General features: G+C 41.0%; 1 protein-coding gene across 1 annotated transcript in view; it reads left to right on the top strand.

Annotated features, from left to right (window-relative positions):
• The window catches only part of LOC106607460 (sodium channel protein type 4 subunit alpha B), a 43,760-nt gene extending 29,232 nt beyond the window's left edge, over positions 1 to 14,528 (top strand). Inside the window, exons 17-26 of the mRNA XM_014204433.3 lie at positions 4,248 to 4,374; positions 5,476 to 5,630; positions 5,728 to 5,901; positions 6,076 to 6,198; positions 7,450 to 7,731; positions 9,524 to 9,577; positions 9,681 to 9,818; positions 9,974 to 10,078; positions 10,434 to 10,704; positions 10,840 to 14,528. Coding sequence (XP_014059908.1) covers positions 4,248 to 4,374; positions 5,476 to 5,630; positions 5,728 to 5,901; positions 6,076 to 6,198; positions 7,450 to 7,731; positions 9,524 to 9,577; positions 9,681 to 9,818; positions 9,974 to 10,078; positions 10,434 to 10,704; positions 10,840 to 12,113 — 2,703 coding nt within the window. The 3' untranslated portion in view covers positions 12,114 to 14,528. The remainder of the gene's footprint in view (positions 1 to 4,247; positions 4,375 to 5,475; positions 5,631 to 5,727; positions 5,902 to 6,075; positions 6,199 to 7,449; positions 7,732 to 9,523; positions 9,578 to 9,680; positions 9,819 to 9,973; positions 10,079 to 10,433; positions 10,705 to 10,839) is intronic.
• The last annotated feature ends 11,151 nt before the right edge of the window (positions 14,529 to 25,679 follow it).

Below are 25,679 nucleotides of genomic sequence, written 5' to 3'. Positions count from 1 at the left end.
ACAAGATAGCGGTGGTATACAGAAGATAGCCCTATTTGGTAAAATACCAAGTCCATATTATAGCAAGATCAGCTCAAATCAAATCAAATGTTATTGGTCACATACACATGGTTAGCAAATGTTAATGCGAGTGTAGCTTAATGCTTGTGCTTCTGGTTCCGACAGTGCAGTAATATCTAACAAGTAATCTAACAATTCCCCAAGAACCACCTAATACACACACATCTAAAAGGGGAGAATGAGAATATGTACATATAAATATATGGATGAGCGATGGCTGAGCGGCATAGGCAAGGTGCAATAGATGGTATAAAATATGGTATATATATATATATATATATATATTATATATGTATATATGATATGATATGAGTAATATAAGATATGTAAACATTATTAAAGTGGCATTATTTAAAGTGGTGTTGTTTAAAGTGACTAGTGATCCATTCGTTAAAACCTCTTGGGGCCACCCCTTCCCATTCTGATCCCTGTGACGGGATTGCTTGACAAGATACATGGCGCGAAATTCAAAACAGCAAAAATCGAATAATTTCAATTTCTCAAACAATCAACTATTTTACACCATTTTAAAGATAAACATCTCCTTAATCCAACCACGTTGTCTGATTTCAAAGAGGCTTTACGGCGGAAGCATAAAGTTAGATTATGTTAGGACAGTACATAGACAAAACATTACACACAGCCATTTTCAAAGCAAGCATGTATGTCACAAAAACCAAAACCACAGCTAAATGCAGCACTAACCTTTGATGATCTTCATCAGATGACACTCCTAGGACATTATGTTAGACAATACATGCATTTTTTGTTCTATCAAGTTCATATTTATATCCAAAAACAGCATTTTACAGAGTAGTAACCTTTTCAAATTGGGTACGTTTTTCATCCGGCCGTGAAAATACTGCCCCCTAGCCCCAACAGGTGTCCAGTGATTGGGTCTCCATGTAGGCAGCATCCTCTCTGAGTTAGTGATTGCTGTTTAGCAGTCTGCTGGCCTTGAGATAGAAGCTGTTCTTCAGTCTCTCGGTCCCAGCTTTGATGCACCTCTACTGACCTCGCCTTCTGGATGGTAGCGGTGTGAACAGGCAGGGGCTCGGGTGGTTGTTGTCTTTGATGATCTTTTTTTGCCTTCTTCTGACATCGGGTGCTGTAGGTGTCATGGAGGGCAAGACGTTTGCCCCCGGTGATGCGTTGTGCAGACCGCACCGCCCTCTGGAGAGCCTTGCGGTTGAGGGCGGAGCAGTTGCCGTACCAGGCTGTGATACAGCCCAACAGGATGCTCTCGATTGTGGATCTGTAAAAGTTAGTCAGGGTTTTGGGTGACAAGCCAAATTTCTTTAGCCTCCTGAAATTGAAGAGGCGCTGTTGCGCTTTCTTCACCACACTGTCTGTATGGGTGGACCATTTCAGTTTGTCGTTGATGTTAACGCCGAGGAACTTAGAACTTTCCACTTTCTCCACTGCTGTCCCTTCGTTGTAGTTAGGGGTGTGCTCTCTCTGGTGTTTCCTGAAGTCCACGATCATTCTCCTTTGTTTTGTTGACGTTGAGTGAGAGGTTGTTTTGAGGACACAACACTCCGAGTGCCCTCACCTCCTCCCTGTAGGCTGTCTTGTTGTTGGTAATCAAGCCCACTACTGTTGTGTCGTCTGCAAACTTGATGATTGAGTTGGAGGCGTGCAAGGCCACGCAGTCGTGAGTGAACAGGGAGTACAGGAGGGGGCTGAGCACGCACCCTTGTGGGGCCCCAGTGTTGAGGGTCAGCGAGGTGGAGATGTTGTTTCCTAACTGGGGGCGGCCCGTCAGGAAGTCCAGGAACCAATTGCACAGGGTGGGGTTGAGGCCCAGGGCCTCCAGCTTGATAATGAGCTTGGAGGGTACTATGGTGTTGAATGCTGAGCTATAGTCAGTGAACAGCATTCTTACATAGGTATTCCTCTTGTCCAGATAGGATAGGGCAGTGTGATGGCGATTGCATAGTCTGTGGACCTGTTTGGGCAGTATGCAAACTGAAGTGGGTCGAGGGTGGCCGGTAAGGTGGAGGTGATATGATGTAAGGTGGAGGTGATATTATTTAAGCAAAGAGAAATGACAGTCCATCATTACTTTAAGACATGAGGGTCAGCCAGTAAGGAACATTTCAAGAACTTTGAAAGTTTCTTCAAGTGCAGTCGCAAAAACCATCAAGCGCTATTATGAAACTGGCTCTCATGAGGACCACCACAGGAATGGAAGACCAAGAGTTACCTCTGCTGCAGAGGATAAGTTCATTAGAGTTTACTGTACCTAAGATTGCAGCCCAAATAAATGCTTCGCAGAGTTCAAGTAACAGACACATCTCAACATCAACTGTTCAGAGGAGACTGCGTGAATCAGGCCTTCATGGTCTAATTGCTGCAAAGAAACCTAAAGGACACCAATAAGTAGAAGAGACTTCCTGGGGTCAAGAAACACGAGCAATGCACAGTAGCCCGGGGAAAATCTGTCCTTTGGTCTGATGAGTCCAAATCTGAGATTTCTGCATCTTTGTGAGACGCAGAGTAGGTGAACGGATGATCTCCGCATGTGTGGTTCCCACCATAAAGCATGGAGGAGGAGGTGTGATGGTGTGGGGGTGCTTTGCTGGTGACACTGTCTGTGATTTATTTAGAATTCAAGGCACACTTAACCAGCATGTCTACCACAGCTTGGTGCAGTGATAAGCCATCCCATCTGGTTTACGCTTAGTGGGACTACCATTTGTTTTTCAACAGGACAATGACCCAAAACACACCCTCAGGCTGTGTAAGGGCTATTTGACCAAGAAGGAGAGTGATGGAGTGCTGCTTCAGATGACCTGGCCTCCTCAATCACCCGACCGCAATCCAATTGAGATGGTTTGGGATGAGTTGGACCGCAGAGATAAGGAAAAGCAGCCAACAAGTGCTCAGCATATGTGGGAACTCCTTCAAGACTGTTGGAAAAGCATTCCTCATGAAGTTGGTTGAGAGAATGCCAAGAGTGTACAAAGCTGTCATCAAGGCAAAGGGTGGCTAATTTGAAAAATCTCAAATGTAAAATGTATTTGATTCCATATGTGTTATTTCATAGTTTTGATTTCTTCACTATAATTCTACAATGTAGAAAATAGTAAAAATAAAGAAAAACCCTTGAATGAGTAGGTGTGTCCAAACTTTTGACTGGTACTGTATATTATTATACAAGGTATATATATATATATATATATATATATATATATATATATATATATATATATATATATACCTCGTATAATAATATACCTCGTATATTTGTTTTAGTGTCTGGTAAATACAGGGCATGCCTTTGTCAGTTCCTCAGCAGGCCAAATCATATAACATTTGTTTCATTCAGGAGCTAAAGCCTGAACGATTGAGTAATGCATACCTTTGGCGTGCCTCTAAAATGGATCAAATTACATGTTTCACATGACAGCTCCGCTTACGGCTAAACCCATGGCATTTCAACTCTGACCTCTGCTTTAGCTACCCCAGCTGAGACCCATTTCTCAGAATATGGTGTAAATACATTATAAAAGGGTAAATAAATAGTTTGATCACACAAACAAAACATGAAATAAGACACTACATCTTGTCAAATTATCAGACAGTGCATATTGACGCACGGTATAAATAAAAAAAGCCAGTCTTTGTTCAGATTAACTCGCAGTTAACATATAACATTATTGAATTACAGTTTATGTTCTTCAGTGCAGGGGTTGAATAATTCTTTGGAGCTGACATGTTTACAAACTTTAAAAGAGACTGTCGGGCAACAGTTGCTATGTCCTACTTTTTTCCCACAGTGTGTTTACTCATTAGTCTAATGTGACAAGCGGCACTGTATGTGAAAGAGAGATACCATATGAATCTGTGACTGGGCAAAGAGTTATAGACACATAGGTAACTTAAATCATTCCTCCTCTTACTAAACCAAATCATTTTGTGCTGTGTCCCAGCAAATGCATCCAGATCTTTATACAATCTGCTCAAAACAGTGAGTAAATAGAGGTCATAGTAAGTTGAGGATATAGAATTACATTTCATGTCTCTCAATCCAACCCAGTGGGCATGATTAACCTCTGATTTCAAGATACAATTTATTTAAAGGGATAGTTCACATTTGATGTTTTTTATTTATTTTTTGCTATAAGATTAGCTACAAATGGGATATCCCATATTATCTAATACAGATGTCTCTCCCACTACAGTTAAAGAAACCTATTGCACCAGACAATGCCTCTTCAATATGCAGCACAGTGGACAATCCCCCTGAAGTGGAGGAAGAGGAGGAAGAAGAGGCAGACCCCACCAGCCCTGAGAACTGCTGGACCGAGAGTAAGAGGATCTCCCACTTACAGGCTTGATGCTACCATGGGAGTCAATATACACTGAACAAAAATATAAATGCAACATATAGTGTTGTTCCCATGTTCCATAAGCTGAAATAAAAGATCCCAGAAATGTTCCATATGCACAAAAAACGTATTTCTCTAAAATGTTGTGCACAGATTTGGATAATCCATCCACCTGACAGGTGTGGCATATAAAGAAGCTGATTAAACAGCATGATCATTACACAGGTGCTCCTTGTGCTGGGGACAATAAAAGGACACTCTAAAGTGTGCAGTTTTGCCACAGATGTCTCAAGTTTTGAGGGAGCGTGCAATTGGCATACTGGCTGCAGGACTGTCCACCAGAGCTGTTACCAGAGAATTGAATGTTAATTTCTCTACCATAAACTGCCTCCAATGTCATTTTAGAGAAATTGTCCAACTGGCCTCACAACCTCAGACCACATGTATGGCATCATGTGGGCGAGTGGTTTTCTGATGTCAACGTTGTGAACAGAGTGCCCCATGGTGGTGGTGGGGTTATGGTATGGGCAGGCATAAACTATGGACAATGAACACAATTGCATGTTATCGATGGCAATTTAATGCACAGAGATACCGTGATGAGATCCTGAGGCTCATTGCCGTGCCGTTAATCTTTTATGAACTGTAACTCAGTAAAATCTTAGAAATTGTTGCATGTTGCGTTTCTATTTTTGTTCAGTATACTGTAGTTAACCTACATCAGCCTCCAATGATTTACTTAGTTGTTCAGGAGGAGAGAGGGAAAGAGAGCAGGGCTCGCTTACTTAGTGTAGATTTGTTTGAGTCATGTTGCATTTCCCTGGTTGATATAACAATGGCTATACTGCCTATTTAAATTGAGGTTCCCTGTATGGTTCAAATGGTAGAATACACTTTAAGTGAATATGAATTCATTAGCACCCCACTCATCTCCATTAATTAATTATTTTTTCTTCCCCATGCATTGATTGTAATTCTGAAATCCCTGACTTGACAAATGTGGATAGTACTGGTAGATGGGGTGCGAGGTTTGTTTTGCCTAATCTTACTAATATGTTCTCCTTCCTCAAATCTCTGGTAGAATGCATTGGACGATGCCCTTGCCTTGATTTTGACATCACCACGGGCAAAGGAAAGACTTGGTGGAACTTCAGGAAGACATGCTTCCTCATTGTGGAGCACAACTACTTTGAGACCTTTATCATCTTCATGATCCTAATGAGTAGTGGAGCTTTGGTGAGATAGAGTGATGCCTTCTTTCAGTGCAACGCAAATAACTAACATACGGTATTTTGAAACAGCTGTCCATAATCTTTTGTTCAATCCTTCACAGGCTTTTGAAGACATATACATTGAACAGCGCAGGACCATAAAAATCATCCTGGAATATGCTGATCAAGTCTTCACCTACGTGTTCATTATTGAGATGCTCCTGAAGTGGGTGGCTTACGGATTCCAGGCCTACTTCACAAACGCATGGTGCTGGCTGGACTTCCTCATTGTGGATGTAAGTCAAAGTAGTAACCCCAGCCCATCTGTGTAGTGCATCCTCATCATAATAAGCTATATTTTATTTGATCAACATTTATAAGTCATATTTAATCAATATAAATGAGCAATATTTCAGTTCATTTGAGAAAGCTAATCTTCACATGTTATTGTCACATCCCAAATCTCCAAGGTGTCTTTGATTAGCTTAACGGCTAACATCCTGGGCTATGCTGAACTTGGACCAATCAAATCTCTTCGAACTTTAAGGGCTTTGCGGCCCCTCCGCGCCCTGTCCAGATTTGAGGGAATGAGGGTGAGTGAGTAGTCTTTCATAAGTCGAGAAAACCGAAACAAGAGAGCTGGTGTTCAAAAAGAAAGGAGGACCAAGGCACTCTTCATATAATTGATTAAAATGCCTTTATTAGTATGGCATGTTCGATAGAAACAATGTTTTTAAAAATCCGACGCGTTTCGGCTGCATGGCCTTCGTCAGGGAGTACAAAGAAATAATACAATGTTCTCTTTTGAACAATTTTTCCAATTAGCCCTAATTTGAAGAGGGAGTGGTTACAAAATTGATTGGACATACCTAGGAAGCAATACTATACACACTTTAAAGTGAAATACTGTAGCTATGTTATCATAAAAATACAACTCCAAGCTAGAAGTATCAGAACACTTAGAAAGGTAGTTCTAACCTTAAATATGGCTGGGAGAATAAGAAATAAGAATAAGAATAAAGAATCAAGAATAAGAAAGCAATATATTCCATAGTACACTAGAACACAGCAAAACATGAACAACAAGAGTCTAAACATAGCTGAGGGCAATTGAGCAAAATGTCCATTAGATGACAGCAAATGGACCCATCACAACCCTACAGGAAGGGTAAGAAATCCATATCTTCATTTAAACCCGGGTATTTAGTGGCCTGTAGTTTGTAAATCCAAAAACCTTCCCTTTGGTTTAACTGACCCATTTCTAATAGAGGCCGGGATATGATCAATACCCATAGCTTGTCGGGAGGCAGGGTTGCCATGGTGTAAGGACGTGTAGTGCCTTGCCATGGGGTAGTCGTCATTGCCTACCCATACGGCGTACTTGTGTTCCGCTAGGCGGTCTTGAAGGCGTCTCTTGGTCCGTCCAATGTAGAACACCTTGCACTGTGGACATTCCAATCTATAGATGACATGAGTGGTTTTGCAGTTAATGAAATGCTTGACGTAACACTCCATTTTGGAAGCTGTATCAACAAAATACTTTTTCTGTGCAATATTTCTGCAATGGTTGCACTGGTTACATTTAAAAGAGCCCTTGGGTTTGTATTTGTATTTAAAAGAGCTGGTGTATTTGATGAGTCCCAAACATGTAAATCTGTGGCCCTAGAAATGAAATGCATTTGCTGATACATTTTCGAGAATTGATCAACAATCCAATGAGTATTTCACTCCAATGAGTCTCAGTAGTTCAACATGAATCCCTTTTTTACATACTGTACAAGCTCTTCCTTTACTAGGGATTTGATTTGTAGGTTTTCTAAAATTAACCCTAACCCTTTCCACAGGTGGTGGTGAATGCTCTGGTGGGGGCCATTCCTTCCATCTTCAACGTGCTTCTAGTGTGCCTCATCTTCTGGCTCATCTTCAGCATCATGGGAGTCAACCTGTTTGCTGGGAAGTACTACTACTGCTTCAACACCACGTCTGAGGAGAGGTTCTCTGCTGACGTTGTGAATAACAAGACCGAATGCTTTCAACTAATGGAGGGTAATGACGACGTGCGCTGGATGAATGCAAAGGTCAACTATGACAACGTGGCCATGGGCTACCTCTCCCTCCTGCAAATAGTGAGTTTCAAAACAGATTGCTTACTAATCATATAGCCTACTACTATTCTATAGTTGAAGTTGTTTAAAGTGGTAATACGGGTGTTGGCTTGTGTTACATGTACATAGCCTACTGTTTCTCAGTGGTGGAAAAAGTACCCAATTTTTCATACTTGAGTAAAAGTATAGATGCCTTAAACCTCTCTGGGGTATGTAGGACGAAATCGTCCCACCTACTCAACAGCCAGTGGAATCCCGTGGCGCGATATTCAAATACCTTAGAAATGCTATTACTTCAATTTCTCAAACATATGACTATTTTACACCATTTTAAAGACAAGACTCTCGTTAGTCTAACCACACTGTCCGATTTCAAAAAGGCTTTACAACGAAAGCAAAACATTAGATTATGTCAGCAGAGTACCCAGCCAGAAATAATCAGACACCCATTTTTCAAGTTAGCATATAATGTCACATAAACCCAAACCACAGCTAAATGCAGCACTAACCTTTGATGATCTTCATCAGATGACACTCCTAGGACATTATGTTATACAATACATGCATGTTTTGTTCAATCAAGTTCATATTTATATCAAAAAACAGCTTTTTACATTAGCATGTGACGTTCAGAACTAGCATACCCACCGCAAACTTCCGGTGAATTTACTAAATTACTCACGATAAACGTTCACAAAAAACATAACATAACAAATGTTGGTTTGGTTCAAAATAATCCATAGTTATGTTCTTATATCCTCTGTTTTGTTCGTGCGTTCAAGACACTATCCGAAGGGTAACGAAGGGTGACGCGTCGGCGCGTATCGTGACAAAAAAAATCAAATATTCCATTACCGTACTTCGAAGCATGTCAAACGCTGTTAAAATCAATTTTTATGCGATTTTTCTCGTAAAAAAGCGATAATATTCCGACCTGGAAACCCTGTTTTCGTTCATAGACTAAAAATCTAAAATGGACTCTTCTTGTGCACACGCGCACCAGTCTCATTGTTCTCTGATCGACCACTTACCAAATGTGCTACAGTTTTTCAGCCATGGCCTGCAAAGTCATCATTCAATGTTCTGCCGCCTTCTGAGAGCCTATGGGAGCCGTAGGAAGTGTCACGTTACAGCAGAGATCCTCAGTTTTCAATAAAGAGAGTGTAGAAGGCCAAGAAATGGCCAGAGAGGGCACTTCCTGTAAGGAATCTTCTCAGGTTTTTGGCAAATACTGCCCCCTACCCTAGAGAGGTTAATAGAAAGTTACTCAAGTAAAAGCTGATGTCACCCAGTAAAATACTACTTGAGAAAAAGTCTAAAAGTATTTGTTTCTAAATATACTTAACTATCAAAAGTAAAAGTATAAATAATTTCAAATTCCTTATATTAAGCAAAGCAGACGGCACCATTTTCTTGTTTTTAAAATGTACGGCTAGCAAGGGGCACACTCTAACACTTAGACATAATTTATAAAAGATGCATTTGTGTTTAGTGAGTCCGCCTGATCAGAGGCGGTAGGGATGACCCGGGATGTTCTCTTGAAAAGTGCGCGAATTGAGCCTTTGTCCTGTCCTGCTAAGTATTCAAAATGTAACGAGTACTTTTGGGTGTCATGGAAAATGTATGGAGTAAAAAGTACATACTTTTCTTTAGGAATGTAGTGAAGTAAAAGTAAAAGTTGCCAGAAATATAAATAGTTAAGTAAAGTACAGATACCCCCAAAAATTACTTAAGTAGTACTTTCAAGTATTTTTACTAAGGTACTTTACACCACTGCTGTTTCTTACAGCATATATTTTTTTCTCATGTCCAGGCAACGTTTAAAGGATGGATGGATATAATGTATGGCGCTGTGGATTCACGTTTTGTAAGACACTTCCTTCTTAATACTGTAATAATAATTATACACTTTGAAATGAGTATGAAAACCAACTAATTTCTTGTGATTTTATACTCTCTGTTCCAACAAGGTGGAAGACCAGCCCATATATGAGGATAATGTTTACATGTACATCTACTTTGTCATATTCATCATCTTTGGGTCCTTCTTCACCCTGAATCTCTTCATTGGTGTCATTATCGACAACTTCAACCAACAAAAAAAGAAGATAAGTGGCCGTCCTACAGCCTAATATCACTAAATACCAAACACAGCATGAAATACATTTCTAAAACATATTATCACCACAATACGATACACATATAAATTACTAATATTTTAGGTCAATGACATGCACATGAAAATAACTGTATGTCTCTATACTTTGGAGGGAAAGACATTTTCATGACAGAGGAACAGAAGAAATACTACAATGCCATGAAAAAGCTTGGTTCCAAGAAGCCACAGAAACCCATTCCTAGACCCCAGGTAAGCACCTGCTTGGGTTACTGGCTAATTGCCTTAAGAACAAAATAGTGTATATTCCCGCCCCTACACATCATTTCATTGACAGTAGTCTTAGTTCAAATACAAGTGTATCATCACCGATGTTTAAGAGGAAAACATTCAGCTAAATACAGTACCACTCAATGAGAAGGTATTGCCCAGACTTTATCACTATCTGCTCTTGTCCGCTTCTGTTCCTCCCCCATGACAATATCTTTCCTTCCAAAGTATAGAGACATACTGTTATTTTCATGTGCATGTCATTGATCTAACATACCTCTAATTCAGTCTGTTTTATCCTCTCCTTCTCTTGGTCTCTATTGATTGGCGGTTGAAGAACAAATTCGCAGGCCTTATTTTCGACCTGATCACCCAACAATTCTTCGACATCTTCATCATGGTGCTGATCTGCCTCAACATGGTAACGATGATGGTGGAGACGGACGGCCAGAGCAAGGAGAAGGAGGATATACTCTTCCTCATCAACCTGGTGTTTATCATCGTCTTCACCACAGAGTGTATCCTCAAGTTGATCGGACTGCGACAATATTTCTTTTCCGTCGGATGGAATATTTTTGATTTTGTCGTCGTCATTCTCTCCATCGTTGGTGAATATCAAGAAATTATTGTATTCATTAGTCATGTAGCTACAGAATTCTTTATTTTTTCTGAAATGAAACATGATTGAAGAACATAGTAATTACAATGAAAACTAAAATGTTGTTATTTTCTTTCCATTCCAGGTTTACTGCTGGCGGACCTCATAGAGAAGTATTTTGTCTCACCTACCCTTTTCCGTGTCATAAGACTGGCCAGGATTGGTCGAGTTCTGAGACTCATCCGAGGAGCTAAAGGCATCCGGACACTGTTGTTTGCCCTGATGATGTCACTTCCTGCTCTCTTTAACATTGGGCTTCTGCTCTTCCTTATCATGTTTATCTTCTCCATTTTCGGAATGTCCAACTTTGCGTATGTCAAGAAGGAGGCCGGAATAGACGATATGTTCAATTTTGAAACTTTTGGCAACAGTATAATTTGTCTGTTCATGATCACAACCTCAGCCGGTTGGGATGGTCTCCTCTCACCCATTCTGAATAGTAGACCTCCGGACTGTGACCCGGACGTGGAAAATCCCGGCACAGATGTAAGAGGCAACTGCGGCAGCCCTGGTTTGGGAATTTGTTTTTTCTGCAGCTACATCATCATGTGTTTCCTTGTTGTGGTCAACATGTACATTGCCATTATCCTCGAGAACTTCAATGTGGCCACAGAGGAGAGTGGCGACCCGCTGTGTGAGGAAGACTTCGAGATGTTCTACGAGACCTGGGAGAAGTTCGACCCTGACGCGTCACAATTCATCGCCTACGACATTTTGTCGGAGTTCTGTGATACGCTTAAAGACCCGCTCAGGATCCCCAAACCCAACGCAATCAAGCTGATCACCATGGACCTTCCCATTGTCCCTGGGGATAAGATCCACTGTCTAGACATCTTGCTGGCGCTGACCACAGAGGTGCTGGGAGAGTCAGCGGAGATGGATGCCATGAAAGAAAGCATGGAGGAGAAGTTCATGGCCAACAACCCCTCTAAAGTGTCATACGAGCCAATCACCACCACCCTGAGGCGAAAGCAGGAGGAGGTAGCAGCTGTTGTTATTCAGAGAGCCTATCGTAAGCATCTGCTGAGACGTTCGATGAAACTCGCCTCCTACAAGTACCGCGAAAAGAAAGCGTTAACCAAGGAGGACGAAGCGCCGCCAGAGACGGAGGGAATGATTGCCATCAGGATGAACAAACTGTATGGAAGCCAACAATCACTCGGAGTGGATGAAACCGTTGTAGATATGGATTCTCATGAAAAACGGGAGAGCAAAGAACTGACAGAGACACAACCTCCTGTGGAGACTACTGAAGAGCCGCTACCTGTGGAGCTTCAGAACGAGATCATCTTGCACTCTGCCCCATTTGTCATCCCTGTCTCAATCCGTAACTCACAGCTGAAAGAGTCCAATGTTTGAATAACTAGTGCAACCAATGGATAAACACTGCATCATCATGGTCTTCTGTCTTTGACGATGAGACTGCTTGTTCATCTCCAAAGTCCAACTTTGGTATGTTTGGCTTGGATCAGAGACAGGGTTCTCGCTAACTAAGACTCTGAGGGACACATTGAGCCCAGCCCACTGAATCAAAGAGATGATGATATAACGAATATAGCAGTCAATTTAATTGATGTTGATGATGTTAACCTGGAATGTATTGACTGAGAAATCATAGCTATTGTTGGCAAGACAATCACCAAAGCCTGAGCTGAAAGTTTTGGGCCCATTTATGGATGTAAGCCCAGTTGTGGTAACAGACCCCTTGTAATTAAATAAGAATTAAATAACCTAAGAGATAGGTAGAAATGTGTAAGATAATAATAATTCAATAAAACTCCATCTCACAAAAATATACCTTTCAGTCCCCTGAAAGTAATTTAATAAATATGTTCCTTTTTGTATTTTTATGCCTTTTTTATTCAAGATGTATTCTTCAAATCAAATCTGCACTTGCAGTATTCAATTGCAACAAAAAAGGCCAACAATATTCTCAGCTGTATCTTCAAAGTTTAAATATGACTCCAAAAACAGGATTCTCAAAAAGTATTATAGTTTTTTCATATGGAATTATGACTTTTGGTACATCTGTCATTTTAATCTAAACTTTTATTACTGCCTTATCATTTTCCAAAAACTGGTACAAGAATGTCAAATAAAAATGTTAAATAGATTTTTCAATGAATACAATTGTATTTTGAAAAGTTATTATTTGTTTGGTTTGACGTATTTGGCCAACACTTTTGTGTGTTCATTTTAAGGTATTAAAGCAAATACTCATGTACAGTATATGTACAGTATATACAAAGTATTTTATATATTTTTTTTACCCAAAATACATTTAATAATAAATATGACCTGTGCCTTTAACATATGAAATGAGAAAACACTTTAATGAAGGAACAGGTTTAGAAAACAGATGGAGAAATTATTTGCATTTGCAATAATCAACTAATTCTGCTGAATAACACTTAATTTGTCCAATTTTTATAAGGTCGTTTTTCTTTTATTGTCGAATTTCTTAATTTTCTGTATATTTCCTTTGATTTTATTTTTAAGGAAATTGACTTTATTTTTTTTCATTGTAGTAACACAAGTAACCTACTGTAGTAACACAAGTACTACTAACAGTGTTCGGTTTTTAATCTGCAATTATTTATGGTATTAAGCAGTATGATGATAGAAATTCATAATTACATATCTTCACAATAGGTGCACATGCTGAAAATGTACTGGTCCGTTTATTGGAACATGGGGCTTGTAACACCAGAGTTGTTGTTTTGATTTTCACAAGGGGCACATACTATATGTGTTAACTGAGTCGCTTCGGATAACAGCTTCAGCTAAAATTACCATACAAGTCTTAACACAGAAATGTCTTAATCATGGGAATGCAGTAGGATAGCACCTTGAAACATAATTTGTACTGGATAATGAAGCCTTGTTAGGAATGCAGTTTATTCATTAAAAAGTGTAATGTTAACTACTTTTTAATGATACTTTAATATCAATCTCACCTAAATGTGTGTACAGTATCTTACACAATCTCTGTTTGGAGAGGCACATTTGACTATTGATACTAATACACTCCGATTAGCACAATCGACCACACTGCGATTTCTTTGGAAACTTGTATGAGAAACGCATGGATTAACTACACATGCATGGAACCAGCTTGAGTTACTACTACAATTCCTAACTGCACCATCAAATGTGTGTCCGTTTGCGTTTTGAAAACAATGTGTGGAGGACAATTTAGATAAGATATATACATTTTCTATTTATTTCAGTGATTCAATAATTCTAACCAATTAGTATTTCATTACAAGGGGTCTTGAGTTTGAATTAAGGACAAATACTAAGTTAGCAACTGCTTACTTTTGTACAAGCTCTTCCATGTTTGTTAAGCCAAGTGTGCCTATATGTAAGTGCTACCTACAACAGCAGTTCATCCAAAGGGAGAGGGGTTTGCCTCTAAATCATGTTCTATGCACAGTGTGAACATTCAAGCAGAGGACCTTGGAATTGTGAAATGTAAATTATATAGATATCATGCACCATTGTTTACAAAACTAATACTGTGTGAAAGAAATAGAGAAGGATGTTATATTGTATTTTTTTCTGAGGCTGAATGCGTGCTGTCAGCGTGGCCTGTAAATATTGTATGTTCAATGCTCAATTGTGGAGGTTTTTGTAGATTGTATTATCGATATAAAGAGCATTTAATTAATGTAATGATAAACTATAAATGCAAATATACAGCGGTACATATTATGCTTTAAAGCTTTACTTTCTAACAATTCTAATACATTTTAAATAAAAAAGAAAAATGTGTTTGGGTGCTCTGCCAGTTGTATTGTATTTCTAAAATATTTTGGAGGGATCTTTATGATGTCTTTGTTCACAAGCATACTGTATATGCCATCTGCTGGAGAACTATACATATCACAACTTGACTGCCAGACATGAGTAGCTTTCAGTTATCTCACTTTTACCAGTCACGACATCTTTGTTCCCAGTTATGATCAATAGCAATTCCCAGATGTGACATTTTTCCTCTGGAGTACAAGAATATATGTAATCCCTTAAGCATTTGTGAATTCTGAGATGTACATTTTACATTTACATTTTAGTCATTTAGTAGACGCTCTTATCCAGAGCGACTTACAGTAGTGAATGCATACACTTCATTTCATACATGTTTTTTTCTTTTTTTTTTCCCTGTGCTGGCCCCCCATGGGAATCAAACCCACAACCCTGGTGTTGCAAACACCATGCTCTACCAACTGAGCTACAGGGAAGGCCAAGCTTTTGTTCATTTTTCTATTTCCTGTGGGTGGTGCTTAACCAGCAGTCAGATATCTATTTAAACCTATAGTGTTAGGACTTAGTTCACAGTCCATAAATACTCTTTTACCTTATTATCGTGCCTCAAAGACATTGATTAGATTGTTCTCACAGCCATACCATAGCTTTATCTGTCATGTAAAAGACTTACAGTATACAAGATGCTGTCACATGCGTCGTAGTGAACAGACCAAGGCGCAGCGTGTTGAGTGCTCATCTTTTATTTTTTAATGAAAAAGCACTTCACAAAGAAAAAACAAAAGACAGCCAAACATTTCTGTCAGGTATCCTAACATACTAAACAGAAAACAACCACCCACAAAACCCAAAGGAAAACAGGCTGCCTAAGTATGGCTTCCAATCAGAGACAACGAAAGACACCTGCCTCTGATTGGAAACCATACTCGGCCACACATGGAAAATGAAACATAGAAACAGAAAACTAGAACAAATTCCCCTAGAAACAAAACAACCCCAAAACACACAAAACAACCCCCCTACTATGGCAAAATGACCCTTTTCACTGGTCAGGACGTGACAGATGCACTAAATGTTGTAAAAATACCTTATGCATATGATGAATGTATAACTCAACTCAAGAGAAACATGATTTATAATTAAACAGTGGTAGAACATTTAGTTTGTTTCCTGCCAACACTATCAATGCAGCATTACGTTTCAAAAACAAAACAGAACGCTGTGTTCCAAGTGCTGATCTTTGGTTGTGTTCACTTCACATGAAAAACATTAAAGCTGTGCCTTCAGGACGTCTCACCCAGCAGGCATATAACTGCAGCAGCAGCAGTACTGTAATCAGAACCCGTTGGGTTTGGAGCAGTTGCCCTCCAATAACCAAGCACAACCCCTCCCCTCTTCCCCAGACACACGCATGAGCGCACACACACACAAACACACACACACTCTCTCTTTTGGTCTCTCTCTCTCTAACCAGGCCCTTCCTTTAGGAGACTGGCGGGGGCAATGGGGCATCTGGCTGGAAGTGTCTGCCGGACTATTCCTCACCAAGTTCCAAGCATACAGCACAAGTCAGGGGTCATCGGTGCGTAACGACCTTAAGACAGCGAGGGTCTGTGTGTTCTGCATGTCTCTCTTTAGTTTGCAAGACCAGGAGTGGGACCACGACTATAATGTTACACCCATTCACTCCTCACACTGACTGACCAATCCCTGTTACACATGCCAAGCTTGGCCCTATGACAGACCAGGAGGTCAAGGAGATTAGCTACAGATGTTATCTACATGCTTGTGATGACTGGAGGGAAGGGGCTTGGGTGTGGTGACCATAATGAGCAAAATAGAGGCTCACTCAAATTCTATCACATCACAACTGCCAGCTTATATAACTTACTAGTCTAACTATCTGATAGTGTCATAAATGTGTTTCAAAATACAAAAAAAGGTGCCATTATCATGTTATCATTTAATTTAAAGAATCTATTGCAAAATATGTAATGTATAAGTGCTCTATAAAGGGTTAGAGAAAGCCAATTCAGTGTAACTTTTGTTTGAGTAGTCTATATGTTTTAACTTCACAGTCACTGAGCTGTGAGACTTTTCCTTAAACTCACTTAGGACAAGGTTTAGTTTCAAGTTTTATTAGTGGTTTGTGCAGAATAAACATGGTATACACCATCCAACGAAACGCTTACGGTCAGGTTCCTTCTCGACAATGTAACAAGAATAAGAAAGAACAAAAGACAAGAATACGAACATAAAGTAAATGGCTCAGTAGACTATAATAAATATTTTAGCGTAAGTATAATGCAGGAAGGCACAATTTAAAGTACAATATTTACACATGTATGAGAGAAAGAAGGTATTGGGGGGGGAAATGTTTAAATTGTGCAGTATTAAATCTGAGTCTGTGCAATAGAAGAGGTTGGTAACAGCAATTATGATGTGTGTGCGTGTGTGATTGCATGTGTGCTAAGGGTGTGGAGAGTGAGTACAGATGGTCAGTTCAAGTGTTCAACAGTCTGATGGCTTGTGGATAGAAACTTTCTCTAAGCCTGTTGGTATCAGACCTCATGCTCTGATACCGTCTCCCCGAGGATGAGGGAGTGAACAGCTTGTGGTTGGGGTGTGTGGGGTCCTTGATGATGCTGCGGGACTTCCTATGGCACTGTTTTAGTAGATCTCCTGGATGGGTGGGAACACGGCCCCACTGATGTACTTTACGTTTTTATAGCGTTACGCTGACGTGTAAGTGTATGCGTGTGTGTGTAAGTGTGTAAGTGTGCATACATGCTTGTGTGTATGTGATTGGGGGGGTGGCGTGGATTTCGCCCAATGTAGTGAAACTAGTGAAGCACTGGCAGGGCTTGTCCTGTCAACACGTGGAATCTTCTCCAAACCAGAGTCCCAGCAGCTTCCCGGGAGTCGCAACATGAGAGGAGACAGGTGTTTTGATGTAAGACTGAGGGGGAGGGAACGAGGGAGGGAGGTGAGGAAGGGGGGCAGACCAGTGGGAGGAAGGTTAGGGTGTGGAGAGGGAAAGAGAAAGGGATCAAGCGTTCTAATGTGAGTTATAGTCGGGAGGGAGAGAGAGAGAAGGGGGGGGGGTGTTAGTGAGGAGGGGTGAGAGGATCAGAGGAGAGGGTACGAGGGTATGCCCCCTCTGGGACCAGCTGGTGCCCAGTCCTAGATCTCCGATGGCAATTAGGGTCAGAAGTCAACCAGCTAGTGCATGGTACACACTGTAGGTACCATTCCGCCGCTCTGATGAGACGTAAAAATGGCAGCCATAAAACATGACACCATTTATAACCCAACCACATGTCTACTACGAATTAGGGGCAAATATTAAAAAAAACATATAGAAAATATAAAATACTTACAGTACAGTAACAATTGACTTTGTGGAGTGAAGCTATGATACACCTTACACTCACTCTTAGAAGTAAAAGTGCCTGAAAGAAACTTTTGGGTTGCTTTCCAGTTTAAAAAGGTTCCTAGAGTTTCCTAAAGGGCCTTAAAAGAACCCATCTCTAAAGGCTCAAACTGGAACCTTTTAGTGATGGGAGGGGTGAAAATGTTTTCCTTTTTAATAATTTATTGTAGAGGTGGCATCTTATTAGATTGGAGGCGGGCTTTCAGATAATTATTTATCATCACCCGCGTAAATGTCATTTCTGTTCATCATATTAAGTTTGTACACTGCAAATGTAAATGTCCATTGAATATTTATCCATATTACATATTGTAATATAACATTGATAATATTAACATTGATGATTACATACAGTAATAAAGTGGTAACTATTCCAACTTTGGGATTTCCATAGGCTCTTGAGGAACTCATTGAAGCTACAAAACTGTCAGTGTTCAAACTTAACATGTGATGAAAATACAACAGAATAGATGAACAGGAATGACATTTACTCTAACGGGTGCCCCCTCCCCAAAAAAGCCACACCCTTACTAAGCCACTCCCCCACTCCAGGGTTCCTCAAGAAACCCATTGCTACATTGAACCATTAAAGGTTCCTCCCATGAACCCATCAACTAAACAAAGGCGCAAATATGAACCATTTACTAACAATGGTTTCTTTGGGAACTCCAGAGGTTCCTTGAAGATCTCCAGTGTTTCTCGAGTCACCACTTATTCTAGTGTAGGGGACAGATGTTACAAATGTAGCAAAAATGTAAGCTACTTCAAAAGGGTCACACAAAATGTTTTAGCTTAAAACCTCTACAGGGTCGGTGTCCCTATACCGGGACGGTTGAGCTAATGTGCGCTAATGTGATTAGCATGACGTTGTAAGTATCACCAAACTTTCCAGGACATAGACATGTCTTATATTTGCAAAAAGCTCAAATTCTTGTTAATCTAAAGGCACTGTCCAATTTACAGTAGCTATTACAGTGAAAAAATACCATGCTATTGTTTGAGGAGAATTTGAGCAGACTTGTTTACGCTGCTGTGCGTTTTGTTGCTGATCTTACTTTGCTACCTGACGGTTTTTTACTTTTTCAATACCGTATATTTTTACTTTTTCCCTCACTCAACTTTTTCACCCCGGAGGTTTTATCTGGACATGGTTCGTCAGGACTTCAAACAGCCGAAGCTAAGTAACATTAACATGATGCCTTCTAATTGCAGTCGTTGTACTTATAATATACAGGAGAACGATCGCCTTACGGTAAGGATAGCTGTGCTGCAAGCCCAGCTTCAGACGCGATCGTTAGGCAAGGGTAATTTCAGTGTAGGAAAGGATGAAACAGCGTCTGTGCCACCAGTAAGTACAGATAGTAACGTTAGTATAAACATTTTTCTCATGGCTTCTGGAGGGAAACGCTGTAGGAATGCTCAACCGGTGTCGCTTATTCAGCCGACAGAAACTTTCAACCGGTTCTCCCCATTAAGCGAGTCGGAGGCCGAGACTTCTCTGGTCTCTACTCCTCCCGTTGTGGGGTCTGAGACGCCGATGGCTCCCACCATTATCTCTGACAAATTGAAAACCCTAGTCATTGGCAACTCCATTACCCGCAGTATTAGACTTAAAACTAATCATCCAGCGATCATACACTGTTTACCAGGGGGCAGGGCTACCGACGTTAAGGCTAATCTAAAGACGGTGCTGGCTAAAGCTAAAACTGGCGAGTGTAGAGAGTATAGAGATATTGTTATCCACGTCGGCACCAACGATGTTAGGATGAAACAGTCAGAGGTCACCAAGCGCAACATAGCTTCAGCGTGTAAATCAGCTAGAAAGATGTGTCGGCATCGATTAATTGTCTCTGGCCCCCTCCCAGTTAGGGGGAGTGATGAGCTCTACAGCAGAGTCTCACAACTCAATCGCTGGTTGAAAACTGTTTTCTGCCCCTCCCAAAAGATAGAATTTGTAGATAATTGGCCCACTTTCTGGGACTCACCCACAAACAGGACCAAGCCTGGCCTGTTGAGGAGTGACGGACTCCATCCTAGCTGGAGGGGTGCTCTCATCTTATCTACGAACATAGACAGGGCTCTAACTCCTCTAGCTCCACAATGAAATAGGGTGCAGGCCAGGCAGCAGGCTGTTAGCCAGCCTGCCAGCTTAGTGGAGTCTGCCACTAGCACAGTCAGCGTAGTCAGCTCAGCTTTCCCCATTGAGACCGTGTCTGTGCCTCGATCTAGGTTGGGCAAAATTAAAAATGGCGGTGTTCGCTTTAGCAATCTCACTAGTATAAAGACCTCCTCCATTCCTGCCATTATTGAAAGAGATTGTGATACCTCACATCTCAAAATTGGGTTACTTAATGTTAGATCCCTCACTTCCAAGGCAGTTATAGTCAATGAACTAATCACTGATAATAATCTTGATGTGATTGGCCTGACTGAAACATGGCTTAAGCCTGATGAATTTACTGTGTTAAATGAGGCCTCACCCCCTGGTTACACTAGTGACCATACCCCCCGTGCATCCGGCAAAGGCGGAGGTGTTGCTAACATTTACGATAGCAAATTTCAATTTACAAAAAAAAAAAAAAATTACGTTTTCGTCTTTTGAGCTTCTAGTCATGAAATCTATGCAGCCTACTCACTCACTTTTTATAGCTACTGTTTACAGGCCTCCTGGGCCATATGCAGTGTTCCTCACTGAGTTCCCTGAATTCCTATCGGATCTTGTAGTCATAGCAGATAATATTATAATTTTTGGTGACTTTAACATTCACATGGAAAAGTCCACAGACCCACTCCAAAAGGCTTTCGGAGCCATCATCGACTCAGTGGGTTTTGTCCAACATGTCTCTGGACCTACTCACTGCCACAGTCATACTCTGGACATAGTTTTGTCCCATGGAATAAATGTTGTGGATCTTAATGTTTTTCCTCATAATCCTGGACTATCGGACCACCATTTTATTACGTTTGCAATTGCAACAAATAATCTGCTCAGACCCCAACCAAGGAGCATTAAAAGTCGTGCTATAAATTCTCAGACAACCCAAAGATTCCTTGATGCCCTTCCAGACTGCCTCTGCCTACCCAAGGACGTCAGAGGACAAAAATCAGTTAACCACCTAACCGAGGAACTCAATTTAACCTTGCGCAATACCCTAGATGCAGTTGCACCCCTAAAAACTAAAAACATCTGTCATAAGAAACTAGCTCCCTGGTATACAGAAAATGCACGAGCTCTGAAGCAAGCTTCCAGAAAATTGGAACGGAAATGGCGCCACACCAAACTGGAAGTCTTCCGACTAGCTTGGAAAGACAGTACCGTGCAGTATCGAAGAGCCCTCACTGCTGCTCGATCATCCTATTTTTCCAACTTAATTGAGGAAAATAAGAACAATCCGAAATTTATTTTTGATACTGTCGCAAAGCTAACTAAAAAGCAGCCTTCGCAAATGGAGGATGGCTTTCACTTCAGCAGTAATAAATGTATGAACTTCTTTGAGGAAAAGATCATGATCATTAGAAAGCAAATTACAGACTCCTCTTTAAATCTGGGTATTCCTCCAAAGCTCCATTGTCCTGAGTCTACACAACTCTGCCAGGACCTAGGATCAAGGGAGATACTAAAGTGTTTTAGTACTATATCTCTTGACACAATGATGAAAATAATCATGGCCTCCAAACCCTCAAGCTGCATACTGGACCCTATTCCAACTAAACTACTGAAAGAGCTGCTTCCTGTGCTTGGCCCTCCTATGTTGAACATAATAAACGGCTCACTAAAAGTGGCAGTAATAAAGCCTCTCTTGAAAAAGCCGAATCTTGATCCAGAAATTATAAAAAACTATCGGCCTATATCGAATCTTCCATTCCTCTCAAAAATTTTAGAAAAAGCTGTTGCACAGCAACTCACTGCCTTCCTGAAGACAAACAATGTATACGAAACGCTTCAGTCTGGTTTTAGACCCCATCATAGCACTGAGACTGCACTTGTGAAGGTGGTAAATGACCTTTTAATGACGTCAGACCGAGGCTCTGCATCTGTCCTCGTGCTCCTAGATCTTAGTGCCGCTTTTGATACCATCTATCACCACATTCTTTTGGAGAGATTGGAAACCCAAATTGGTCTACATGGACAAGTTCTGGCCTGGTTTAGATCTTATCTGTCGGAAAGATATCAGTTTGTCTCTGTGAATGGTTTGTCCTCTGACAAATCAATTGTAAATTTTGGTGTTCCTCAAGGTTCCGTTTTAGGACCAATATTGTTTTCACTATATATTTTACCTCTTGGGGATGTCATTCGAAAACATAATGTTAAATTTCACTGCTATGCGGACGACACACAGCTGTACATTTCAATGAAACATGGTGAAGCCCCAAAATTGCCCTCGCTAGAAGCCTGTGTTTCAGACATAAAGAAGTGGATGGCTGCAAACTTTCTACTTTTAAACTCGGACAAAACAGAGATGCTTGTTCTAGGTCCCAAGAAACAAAGAGATCTTCTGTTGAATCTGACAATTAATCTGGATGGTTGTACAGTCGTCTCAAATAAAACTGTGAAAGACCTCGGCGTTACTCTGGACCCTGATCTCTCTTTTGAAGAACATATCAAGACTGTTTCAAGGACAGCTTTTTTCCATCTACGTAACATTGCAAAAATCAGAAACTTTCTGTCCAAAAATGACGCAGAAAAATTTATCCATGCTTTTGTTACTTCTAGGCTGGACTACTGCAATGCTCTACTTTCCGGCTACCCGGATAAAGCACTAAATAAACTTCAGTTAGTGCTAAATACGGCTGCTAGAATCCTGACTAGAACCAAAAAATTTGATCATATTACTCCAGTGCTAGCCTCCCTACACTGGCTTCCTGTTAAGGCAAGGGCTGATTTCAAGGTTTTACTGCTAACCTACAAAGCATTACATGGGCTTGCTCCTACCTATCTTTCCAATTTGGTCCTGCCGTACATACCTACACGTACGCTACGGTCACAAGACGCAGGCCTCCTAATTGTCCCTAGAATTTCTAAGCAAACGGCTGGAGGTAGGGCTTTCTCCTACAGAGCTCCATTTTTATGGAATGGTCTGCCTACCAATGTGAGAGACGCAGACTCAGTCTCAACCTTTAAGTCTTTACTGAAGACTTATCTCTTCAGTAGGTCCTATGATTAAGTATAGTCTGGCCCAGGAGTGTGAAGGTGAACGGAAAGGCTGGAGCAACGAACCACCCTTGCTGTCTCTGCCTTGCCGGTTCCCCTCTTTCCACTGGGATTCTCTGCCTCTAACGCTTTTACAGGGGATAAGAGTCAATGGCTTACTGGTGTTCTTCCATGCCGTCCATGGGAGGGGTGCGTCACTTGAGTGGGTTGAGTCACTGACGTGGTCTTCCTGTCTGGGTTGGCGCCCTCCCTTGGGTTGTGCCATGGCGGAGATCGTTGTGGGCTATACTCGGCCTTGTCTTAGGACGGTAAGTTGGTGGTTGGAGACATCCCTCTAGTGGTGTGGGGGCTGTGCTTTGGCAAAGTGGGTGGGGTTATATCCTGCCTGTTTGGCCCTGTCCGGGGGTATCATCGGATGGGGCCACAGTGTCTTCTGATCCCTCCTGTCTCAGCCTCCAGTATTTATGCTGCAGTAGTTTATGTGTCGGGGGGCTAGGGTCAGTCTGTTACATCTGGAGTATTTCTCTTGTCTTATCCGGTGTCCTGTGTGAATTTAAATATGCTCTCTCTAATTCTCTCTTTCTCTCTTTCTGTCTTTCTCTCGGAGGACCTGAGCCCTAGGACCATGCCTCAGGACTACCTGGTATGATGACTCCTTGCTGTCCCCAGTCCACCTGGCCGTGCTGCTGCTCCAGTTTCAACTGTTCTGCCTGCGGCTATGGAACCCTGACCTGTTCACCGGACGTGCTTGTTGCACCCTCGACAACTACTATGATTATTATTATTTGACCATGCTGGTCATTTATGAACATTTGAACATTTTAACATCTTGACCATGTTCTGTTATAATATCCACCCTGCACAGCCAGAAGAGGACTGGCCACCCCTCATAGCCTGGTTCCTCTCTAGGTTTCTTCCTAGGTTTTGGGCCTTTCTAGGGAGTTTTTCCTAGGGAGTTTTTCCTAGCCACCGTGCTTCTTTCACATGCTTTGCTTGCTGTTTGGGGTTTTAGGCTGGGTTTCTGTACAGCACTTTGAGATATCAGCTGATGTACGAAGGGCTATATAAAAATAAGTTTGATTTGATTTGATTTGAGAGTGCACAACAACAAAAAACTTTTATCATGGCAACTGGTTTGATACATTCACCTCTGAGTTAAATAATGTACTTACATTCAGTAATCTTGCTCTGATTTGTCATCCTGAGGGTCCCAGAGATTAAATGTTTTTTTGTTTGTATTATCTTTTACCAGATCTAATGTGTTATATTCTCCTACATTAATTTCACATTTCCACAAACTTGAAAGTGTTTCCTTTCAAATGGTATCAAGCATATGCATATCCTTGCTTCAGGTCCTGAGCAACAGGCAGTTAGATTTGGGTATGTCATTTTAGGCGGAAAAAGGTTTGATCCTTAATAGGTTGTTTAAGAAAACAACTTTAAGTAACAACTAACTCTTACGTTAATCTAATTCATAATCTCTGTATAGCCTAGGCCTATTTGCGGCAGCTTTGGATATGTATGGTCCACCGGGAGCAGATGAAACCTTTCCAGAAGTGACACTGGATGGCAAAATAAGATTTGTTTGTTGATAGACAACACCAGACGCCGTTTCCTTTTTCCAACATCAACCCTGAATTGTTATGTTATTTTTTTTAGATGTCAGGAGCAGCAGGAGCGGAATTAACAGTCTCAAATGTTAATAGGAGAGATATTTGATAGTTGTCTAAAATAGTTATTGGAGTCACTTCTAAAAGGGACACGACATTAACTTTGCACTTTCAGGAGAAGGTGGGCAAATGGGTGGGTGATGGTGCATGTAATAGAGACAACTGGAATCGGGATCATTCAACTCTACCCCTCCCCACGCCCCCCCTTCCTATTCATAGAATGAGTTAGAAAAACACACCCCTGTGGCATGGTAAGGGAAACATAGCCATTCATTAACGTGGAATGACCCTGAACTCTTCCCGCTGCTTTGCAATCCTCATTAGTTGTTAAGGAAATGCCTGGGTGATTATCTAGCTAGCTTCCTACTCTACCACATGACTGACTCACTCCCAGCTCCACCAACAGTGGCATCAGAGTTTCATAACACTCGGGGCTCAGTCCTTGCATTGCATATCATTGTATTTGCAGGTTCGAGAAAAAATGCCTTTTGTAAAATAATTTCATGCAATTCTACATAATTTTACATGACATGGAGACATTATAAGTATGTTTTTAAATATCACACAAATGATCAAAATGACAGGCCACTCTGACATACTGAGATCAATAAAATGAACAACCCTGTCTTAAATGCAACTAATAGCATATAGGCTAAGGAAAAATAATAGACGTACAGATTGCACAATATGAGAAAATTATAGTCCACCAACTTTCCAGTGGCACTCACTCATACACACAGTTTTTTGTATTTTGAAATATTGTGAAAGACCTTTTAACTGCTGCCTTCTGTTCATTGACAGTCACATTGACAGCCACAAATCAACAATCAGCAGTTTGATATTTCCCGCAGGCTGCCCAATTGCCGGATTACCGACTGTAGGCTTTTATGCACTGATGATGTGAC

Source organism: Salmo salar, chromosome 06 (genome assembly GCF_965601325.2).
Source record: "Salmo salar chromosome 06, fSalSal1, whole genome shotgun sequence".
Lineage (NCBI taxonomy): Eukaryota > Metazoa > Chordata > Actinopteri > Salmoniformes > Salmonidae > Salmo > Salmo salar.
Note: the sequence above shows the minus strand (reverse complement) of the source record. Positions and strands in the feature narration are given on the sequence as shown.